This window comes from Apium graveolens, chromosome 8 (genome assembly GCF_009905375.1).
Source record: "Apium graveolens cultivar Ventura chromosome 8, ASM990537v1, whole genome shotgun sequence".
Classification (NCBI taxonomy): domain Eukaryota; kingdom Viridiplantae; phylum Streptophyta; class Magnoliopsida; order Apiales; family Apiaceae; genus Apium; species Apium graveolens.
In genome coordinates, this window is record NC_133654.1 from 244,587,428 (window position 1) to 244,597,116 (window position 9,689).

Below are 9,689 nucleotides of genomic sequence, written 5' to 3' on the forward strand. Positions count from 1 at the left end.
TCCAAGTCTGATCAAAGATTCGAAGCTGATCCCTCCAGTTAGATTCATTAAATTGCAAACGTCAGCTTAACACATCATGCACTAGGTTATTTAACTTGCGAGTCAAATCCTAATCGATACTACTTTAAACATACTGTCAGAATCTAAAAGCTCCCTCTGGTTGTTGTACTAGACATTAGTTGACATCTCATATAATCCAAAACTAGCTGTATATGTCTCTCCGCATTACATAATTAGGAGTTTCGAATTTTTTAAGTACAGAGCCTTGCTTAGCAAGTACTACCACAGCAAACAAAAATGAATGAAGCTGAAATGATACAAGCTTCGTCGTTTCATTCTGAGAGAGAAGCCGATGAGCTTGAGCTGCAGTGGGCTGCTTTCGAGAGGCTACCAACGATGAAACGAGTTAGAATGTCCCTGTTTGATAACCTGCAGGACAATGATGACCAAGGGAAGACCAATAAGAAAGTGATGAAAGATGTTGCCAAGCTAAGTGCAGCCGAAAAACATGTTTTCATTGATAAGCTCATCAGCAATGTTCAAGAAGATAATGCTCGGTTGCTTCTGAAGATGAAACAACGCATGGACAGGTAAGTTTTTTCTTACTGCTGCAATTAACAAAACATATATATTCAATGACAAAATCATATTGCCGTGAGAAAATGTTACTCAAGTTACTAGATAATTTACACGGTGCCAGACTTCCGTGGTACTGAAACTGGTAAAATGGTTAGCGTTATTAAATATAAACACAAACATTTTGCTGCATAAACTTGACTTAAGTTGTGGATTCAAGATAACATAGTGTTAAGGGTCTGGTTTCCATGTGTTTCTGGTCTGAGTTCAAATGTTTGCTTTCATTCTTTAACAACCTTCCCTGCCTTTCGGCAAAAAAAGAAAGATAAGTGCTTCTTATAAAGTATTGACAATCTTAAATCTCGCTAGGACATGTGTGCAAATGAGGCCTGAGAGTCTCATGTACAGTATTTTTGGCTCTGGTATTTAACATTTTAGGGTCTTTATCTTTTGTGTCATACCGTCTTCAATTTTTTGATGTTGTTTGCAATTTCTAAAGGAACCACAAATTCTTTAATATTAACAAAAAATCCCATGATACTTTCAAAAACATATAATCTCTGTAGTCGTAGGAGCAGGGTAATATTAGTCGTACGTACGTCGTACCATCCTGTTTTTAAGTGGGAGCTGGATAATGGTCTTGGTGTGTAAGAGATTACTTCTAGACATACTAGGGAGGTCTAGTTTCAAGTGTGTTAGTACTAAGTTCATAAAATATTTACACAATAAGAATTACTTACATTAAAATACTTTGTCTCCAAAGAACAAAAAGTAAATTATGCGCAAAAGAAGAGAGGGGATCTGATATTGAATCAATTACTTGTGGAGTGTGGATTTAAGATAGGTTAATTCTCATTATATATTTGGATGCAACCAACATAAATAATGGTAATTACAATAATACATGCTAGCCAGAAAATCTAATCAATAAGATTCCAGTCATGCAGTAGAACACAATCCTGCAGATTATAGTATGAACTATGAAGGTGCTCCTCTGGTACACATAATATATTAACAGAAACAGACTTCAGACTACATCTTTTATTTATTCACTTCAAGTTAGTGACGTTTTTTGCAAATTATAGTAACTGTTAAGCTAACTAAGTAAATGAGATTCAGGCGTTTGGTATGGATATGATTTTAATTTTTCGTACACATGGCATGACAGCTGGTAATGAATTTATCATTCTTAGTAGATGAACACCGACGACAACATTATCGGATGCCTTCCATAGCTAAAGTCCCTATGTTAAATGAACTCGCTGATTCAGACATGAAAGCTGCTGAAATTGATTAAATTTACCAACAGTACCAGAAAAATGAGAAAGTTCATGTACCTTACTTTTATTACCCATCTCACTTAGATTAAGTTCCTAAACTGATGACTCCTGTAGGGTTGGATTGACGTTGCCAGCAGTGGAGGTCAGATTCAGGAATGTAAATGTGGAAGCAAAATGTGAAGTGGTCCATGGCAAGCCTCTTCCTACTCTGTGGAACACTTTCAAAAGCATATTTTCTGTGAGTCGGACCAACTGATCATTTCAATCATAGACTACTAGCATCCGAAAAATGAAAATACTTGTTTTCACTCTTAAAATTTTCTATAGTGGTGGTGCTCACTTAATATTTATGGACAGGTTGTAAGATTATCATGGTGCAAGTCACAAGTAGCGCGGGTTCACATTATAAAAGGAGTTAGTGGCACCATCAGACCGTCAAGGTGAAAAAATGTTGATCTGACAGTAGATGAAGTATTTACATGTATAACTTAAGAGTAACTGAAACCATATAGCAAAGAAGAACTAGTTTTGCATGGTCAATTTGCAAAATGCATCGTCTGGTTTTGGCAATAGCATGATAAAGTCTCCCCTGATTTTTATTTAATTGATTATATATGTGATATATCTACAACTAAACCAACCTAAAATATGTACGACTACCAGACAAAAGTGATAAGTACCTTTGTTCTTTCAGGATGACCTTGTTGCTTGGACCTCCAGGTTGTGGGAAAACCACTTTGCTAAAGGCCCTTGCAGGAAAACTAGACAAGTCTCTAAAGGTAGTTAATTTTCCTTAGTATTTTTTCCTCTATTGCCCTACCAACTAAAAGCTATTTGTAAGAGAATTTATTGCTTAAATTGGAACTAATCTCAAAGCATTTGCTGTAATGTATTTACTCTTGTCTAACTAATTACTGCATCAAATTTTTTTGTAGAAAAAGACTAAGAACCTTAGGTAGGGATCTCTCATACACACACATCTATGCTAAATTTAAAGATAATCAAGTAAACCTGACAATATAACGGAAAATACAATTAAATTTTTAGATATCCTAAGATCGCAATTTTACCTTTAGAAGCTCTGCATAAGAAGCCATATAAATCCATTCAAGGGCTTTAGCATATTGTTGGCACATTCCATTATTGTATCTTTGTAAGCCCAGCAAATTGTTATCATCTTTGGTCAGGTTGACGGGGAAGTTACTTATAACGGTACAAGAGTGGAGAATCTCAGACCACAGGAACATGCAGCTTACATAAGTCAATATAACTTTCATGTACCTGAGATGACAGTAAGAGAAACCATTGATTTTTCTGCCCGTTGCCAGGGTGTTGAAAGCAGGAAAGGTAATCATTTATTTCTCATTACAGAAATTTATTGTAACTATTAGCTCCATACTTTTAGCTTTGTAATCAGCCTCTTTCTGCAGAACTCTTGGCGGAAGTCAGCAGAAGAGAGAAGCAAGCAGGATATATTCCAGAAGCAGATGTAGATGCATACATGAAGGTGCTCAAGACATTCAGTAGACAATTAACTATTATCACCTTTATACAATTTTCTTATATGAACAGTTTTTTTTCCTTTAACAGGCAATATCAATCAATGGGCTAGAGAAAACCCTCCAAACAGATTATATTCTAAAGGTAAGTTGCTCGAAAAAATAAAAAACCCTTTGGGTGGATTCTTATTTTTAATCAGTTCGTAAACGTGTTCATTTCTCAGATACTTGGCCTGGAAACTTGTGCTGATACTTTTGTGGGTAGTGTTATGAGAAGAGGCATTTCTGGTGGTCAGAAGAGGAGACTAGCAACTGGTCAGTTTATGGGCATGTTATGCTAGATGCATCGATTAATTTCAAGTTCTAGGTTTATAGGGGGACATGAATTTAATCAAAAGAATACCATGAACTATGTGGCTGATACAAAGGACGAAAAAGAAATCAAACTTCGGAAAACAATTACCTGGTTAAAAGCTAATCCTCATCAAACATAAACTGTATAATCTTAGCTTAATCATTTCAAATTTTCTCAAACAAGGGCGACAGAAGAAACATAAACTGATTAGAAAGTATACAAATATTACAGATATTTACCCATTCAGCACTGTAGCAGATATTTCTGCTTGCTTAGCTCATATCAATATCCTGTTTTACTGCCTTGTGCTCAACTTCTTGAACGTGCGCAGGGGAAATGATTGTGAGTACAAGAAGAGTACTATTCATGGATGAAATCTCTAATGGTTTGGACAGCTCCACTACCTTTCAGATTGTCACTTGCCTTCAACAATTAGTGCACATCACGGATGCCACTGCGTTGATCTCACTACTTCAGCCAGCACCAGAGACCTTTGATCTTTTCGATGACATAGTTTTAATTGCAGAAGGAAAAATAGTATACCATGGAGCTCGAGCTGATGTTCTCAAGTTCTTTGAGAGCTTTGGTTTTAGGTGCCCGGAAAGGAAAGGCGTTTCTGACTATCTTCAGGAGGTGCATTTATTCAATATTAGGCACTAGGCATCAATGTGCATTTCGTAACTTAATTCAGTTCATTATCTTACAGAAACACACACACACACACAATACATGCAGGTGACCTCTAGAAAGGACCAGGAACAGTATTGGTTTAATTCTGAGATGCCGTACAGATATGTAACAGTGGATGAATTTTCTAAGAAACCCGAGATGTCGCATCTAGATGGGAAAATCTGGCTACATGATGAGCTTCCAAGTACAGCTGAAGAATCCAAGCGTGACAAGAATCTTCCCCAGAAGGATAAGAACAACAAATATTCTATGACAAAATGGCAACTATTTAAGGCTTGCATGGACAGAGAAGTTCTTCTTACAAGACGAAATATCTCCACCAACGTAATCAAATCTACACAGGTGACTACTTTATCCTTCCCCAATACTTACTACAAGTCTACTTTTGAAACAAATCTCTTACGTTATGCGGTTATTGTCTCCTCTGGCAGTTACTCATAATTGCATTCATAGTGATGACCACATATATACGCACAATGATGGATATAGACTCGAAGCATGCTAATTATTACAAGGGTTGCTTGTTTTTTGGGATCATGCGGATCGTCACCACTGGCATTGTAGAAATGTTGATGACTCTATCTAGACTTACAGTTTTCTACAAAGAGAGGGATTTTAGCTTCTACCCTGCCTGGGCTTATGCTATTCCAGCTTTTCTAATAAAAATCCCATTTTCTCTGTTGGATTCCTTTCTCTGGACTGCTCCTACCTACTACGTTGTAGGATTTAGCCCGGAGATCGAAAGGTGAGCGAGCAACAAAAACTTTAATTGTGTGTCCTTGACAAAAATACAATTTCTAAAAAACTTTCTTCTATCTCAAGGTTCTTCTGCCAATTTCTGCTGTTTTTTGTTCTGCATCAAGCATCCTTAAGCTTCTTCCGAATGATTGCATCAATATTTCAAAGTGAGGCCATATCAACTTTTTGCAGTAGCTCGTCCATACTGATAATGATGTTCTTTGGTGGATTTATTATTCCAAAACGTGAGGACAATGTCAACTTTATTCATAGTACTTCCTGTCAAATCATGCCAACTGTTTGCTAATTTCAGATTCACTAATTGACAGATTCCATACCAGTTTGGCTCCGGTGGGGCTTTTGGCTTTCTCCAGTGTCTTACGCTGAGATAGGATTGTCTCTAAATGAGTTTCATGCACCACGCTGGGGAAAGGTGAACTGAGTCTAGGAAACATTAAAACTACTAGTAATCTATTGCTGATAAAAGATGAAAAATCTCCATTCTCTAGTTCAATATTTCATATAGATCTGTGTTGTTTATAGGTGACATCAGGAAACTTGACTATTGGAGAAGAAGCTCTGTCAAATAATGGATTAAATTTCAAGAGCTACTATTATTGGATATCAGTGGGGGTCCTCTTTGGTTTTACATTAGTTTATAATGCAGGATTTGTATTAGCTTTAACTTATCTAAAATGTAAGTTGTCATCTGTTGCATACTCATCATATTTTAACTGGTAGATAGCTGAAATGACTAACCGTGCATTTGATTTTAGCTCCTGGGACAGCTCGAGCTATCATTTCTTACGATAAACTCCGCGAACTGCAGCAAGATCAAGATTGTAAAGATGAGGGCAAGAGAGATAACAGAATTCACATGTCACCCCAGCTACATTCAATGGAATATAACGGTGAGATGAAACTAACTGCAATTTAACATCATTACACAGAAATACATCATCTATGCAAAGATTTTTATCAAAGGGGCAGATAACCAAAGTTTCTTCTGATATTACACAGTAGTGCCAGAAATTCAAGAACCAAAGAAGACGGTTTTACCTTTCGAGCCTCTGACATTGACATTCGAAAATGTTCAGTATTTTGTTGACACTCCACTGGTAAGTTAAACATAATCTGGTAAAGAAAAACCATGTTCTTTTTTCTTCAGGTTGCGCTGATGGCTATTTCCTATGCACTTATTTGAGCAGGAAATGAGAAAAAAGGGATTCAAAGACAAAAGAATTCAGCTTATTCATAACATGACAGGGGTATTCCGGCCAGGCATTTTAACAGCTTTAATGGGGGTGACCGGAGCAGGAAAAACAACTCTCTTGGATGTTCTTTCTGGGAGAAAAGACAGTGGGCATACTGAAGGAGACATAAGAATTGGAGGGTCCCCTAGGGTCCAACACACCTTTGCCAGGGTTTCAGGATACTGCGAGCAAAGTGACATTCATTCTCCACACATTACAGTAGAAGAATCAGTAGCCTTCTCAGCTTTTCTGCGGCTGCCATCTCAAATTGACGCCAAAGCTCGAACTGTAAGTTGGCTCCTGCGTATATCATGCAAAACTCTAAATAATGACATTGATCGACACATAACACAGACAGACACACACACACAAAAATCAAAGTCCAGCAAGAAATTAGGTATTCAAAAGTCCACTATATCTTTTCAACTATATCCCAAGAAATGAGGGAAGAATGTCCAAATTTTATACTCTCTTCACCTATATCTCATAAATGACATTACATTGCACAGGAATTTATTAGGGATGTACTTGAAAGAGTTGAACTTGATGGGATTAGAAACCATTTAGTTGGGACTCCAGGGAGGAGTGGCTTATCAAATGAGCAGCGCAAACGCCTAACCATAGCAGTGGAACTCGTGTCTAATCCATCAATAATATTCATGGATGAACCTACATCTGGTTTAGATGCTAGAGCGGCTGCCATCGTCATGCGCACAGTGAAAAATGTTGCTGATACAGGGAGAACAGTGGTATGCACTATCCATCAACCAAGCATAGACATATTTGAGGCTTTCAATGAGGTAAGAAGTACTTGTGCTCAAATATACTAAATAATTTAACAAAGTATCGGAAGTTGTTTGTAAGCTACATCTTAGTATCCGAAATGTTATTGGTTAAGCTTTCAATGTAAGTTTCCTGCCACATTTAATATAAACACACGAAAATTTACGGTTTCAAAGTAAACCGTTACTTGCATACTCTTCCCTTTACACTCAAGAAGATTTATTTATATGAATTTGATTCTTTTTCAGTTGATTCTCATGAAAAAGGGAGGGGAAATAATTTATTCAGGACCGTTGGGTCAGCATTCCTCTAATCTTATAGATTACTTCAAGGTAAACTTTAGATAGCAACACCAGATATTGTTTGTTTTTATTGAATGCAAAACAAGCTTATCGGACGAAATTAATAATATGAAATGCCAATCAAAATTTCCACAGAGCATTCCAGGAATACCACAAATCAAAGAAAACTATAATCCAGCAACATGGATGCTAGAAATCACTACGGAATCGGTAGAGAGACAGCTTGGTATAGATTTTGGGCAGGTTTACGAGGAATCTAAGCAGTTCAGGTGAGTTCAATTACTATTTATAACCTTTGATGTCCGTAGCCAGACAAGTATTGCGATACCATTCAAATATTTCTAAAGTGCTGCTGGGTGCATGTTACTCTGTGAATTTAGTCTATTCTGATTACATTTTATTATCAGAGATAATATAGAACTGGTTAAAGAGCTCAGAACAGAACCAGGACAGACGAGAGAACTTCACTTTGCTACTCGTTTTGCACGCAACATATGGGAGCAGTACAAAGCATGCCTCTGGAAACAAAACTTATCATATTGGAGAAATCCAGACTACAATATAAAGCGCTTAGGTTTTATGACCCTTGCATCTGTAGCTATGGGGGCACTTATGTGGCAAAAAGGGAATCAAATGTATGTTGATATCTACACCAACTCATCTGAACTTCAGAACTAGCACCAAACAGTACTGAAAAGACATACTAACTCAAATCTTTTTGTTGTTTGAAAAAAGACACAATAAACAGGATTTATCCAACGTACTATCATCAATCTTCATATCATTGCAAATTCTAGGCGTAACTAATTGCTCATCGATTATACCAGTTGTGGTGACTGAACGAAATGTTCTTTATAGAGAGATGTTCTCAGGAATGTACTCGTCATGGGCTTATTCATTGGCACAGGTCACCGTAAACTAATGTCCTAATATCTTTTCTACTTCTTTCTTGCATGTCTTGATGTGCTTTCTTATTTTCCTTTACAGGCGACCATCGAATTTCCATACATATTTGCACAAGCACTTACCTATCTGATCATCTCCTATCCAGCAGTAGGATTTTACTGGTCTTTTAAAAAGATAATCTGGTATTTTTACTCCACATTATGTGCACTTCTATACTACAGTTACCAGGGAATGCTTTTGGTGTCTATAAGCCCAGATGGAACTGTTGCTTCCACATTAGCAGGAACAACTTATGCACTTCTGAATCTATTCTCAGGGTTCCTAATTCCTAGACCGGTAAAAAAAAACTCTCGTCTCCTTAACAAACCTACTGCTTAGATAATATAAATAACATGACAATGAAATCAATATATGTAAAAGGTCATAACTAGTCCGTGACCTGGCACAGCGGATAAAAGGTAGACACTTGCTAGTGCATCAAATAAAGCACTCGTGATATATGTGAAACATATAATTCAGTACTCATTTAAAAAGCGTTATTATAAATCAGCGCATAGTTATCATTATTATGTTCTTGGATTCTAATGCAGGCTATTCCAAAGTGGTGGATATGGCTCTACTGGATAACGCCATCATCATGGATGTTGTATGGTGCTATTACATCACAGTATGGGGACAACAAAGAAGAAATAACATCATTCACAAAAACTGAAGAAATCAAGTCCTTCTTAGAAGATTATTATGGGTACCGTAACGATTTTTTAGGTGTTGTGGCTGTAGTCGTAGCCATATTTCCTCTTTTAGCTGCCTTTCTATTTGCATATTTCATCAGTAAACTTAATTTCCAAAAGAGGTGAAACTATGAAAGGGACATAATATCTAGCTTCACACGAGTTAGTTTCTTTTGTTCTGAAACTAATTGGACCTTGTTGCATGTAATTATATTGTTAATTTGTATTGTAATTATATGATCATAAACAATTACTTAATTTTTGTGTCCATAAGAGTATAGTAACAGCATGGGTGTAGCTGGGAATGTACGTAGATTTAAGCATTACACAGACTGTTAAGATTACCTGATTATACAACAAACTTCTCACAAAGCATATTCCAGGAGTTCCAGAGATTGAAAAAACTAAATCCAGCAACACGAGTGTTTAGTATTTACATAGTCTTCGTAAGATCACAAGTACAGAGATACCTGGTTATCTAACTATTGTGTATGAACTTGATGCCTGAAAACCTAACACCCTAATTGGGCATTAATTGCAAATTATTTTCGGCATTATAAGATTCATTGAGAAGAA

The 9,689-nt window shown here is 36.7% G+C and overlaps 1 protein-coding gene across 1 annotated transcript; it reads left to right on the top strand.

Moving 5' to 3' along the window:
* The first annotated feature begins 297 nt into the window (after positions 1–297).
* LOC141676985 (pleiotropic drug resistance protein 3-like) lies at positions 298–9,308 on the top strand. Its single transcript, XM_074482718.1, has 24 exons — positions 298–590; positions 1,971–2,094; positions 2,214–2,296; positions 2,551–2,635; positions 3,044–3,203; positions 3,287–3,363; positions 3,447–3,500; positions 3,580–3,670; positions 4,042–4,343; positions 4,446–4,742; positions 4,832–5,145; positions 5,223–5,383; positions 5,468–5,571; positions 5,682–5,835; positions 5,915–6,049; positions 6,159–6,256; positions 6,347–6,679; positions 6,901–7,191; positions 7,423–7,506; positions 7,612–7,745; positions 7,884–8,111; positions 8,212–8,383; positions 8,464–8,718; positions 8,973–9,308. Exons 1-24 carry the CDS (start codon positions 298–300, stop codon positions 9,237–9,239), a joined length of 4,296 nt encoding a protein of 1,431 aa, XP_074338819.1. The 3' UTR covers positions 9,240–9,308.
* Positions 9,309–9,689: the final 381 nt, after the last annotated feature.

Bases quoted from the DNA above. Each gene is read 5' to 3' on its own strand.
- LOC141676985 (XM_074482718.1), top strand. From the start codon at position 298: ATGAATGAAGCTGAAATGATACAAGCTTCGTCGTTTCATTCTGAGAGA. The intron at 4,743-4,831 runs GTGACTACTTTA...CTCCTCTGGCAG, and splicing joins ACGTAATCAAATCTACACAG to TTACTCATAATTGCATTCAT. The intron at 6,257-6,346 runs GTAAGTTAAACA...TTATTTGAGCAG, and splicing joins ATTTTGTTGACACTCCACTG to GAAATGAGAAAAAAGGGATT.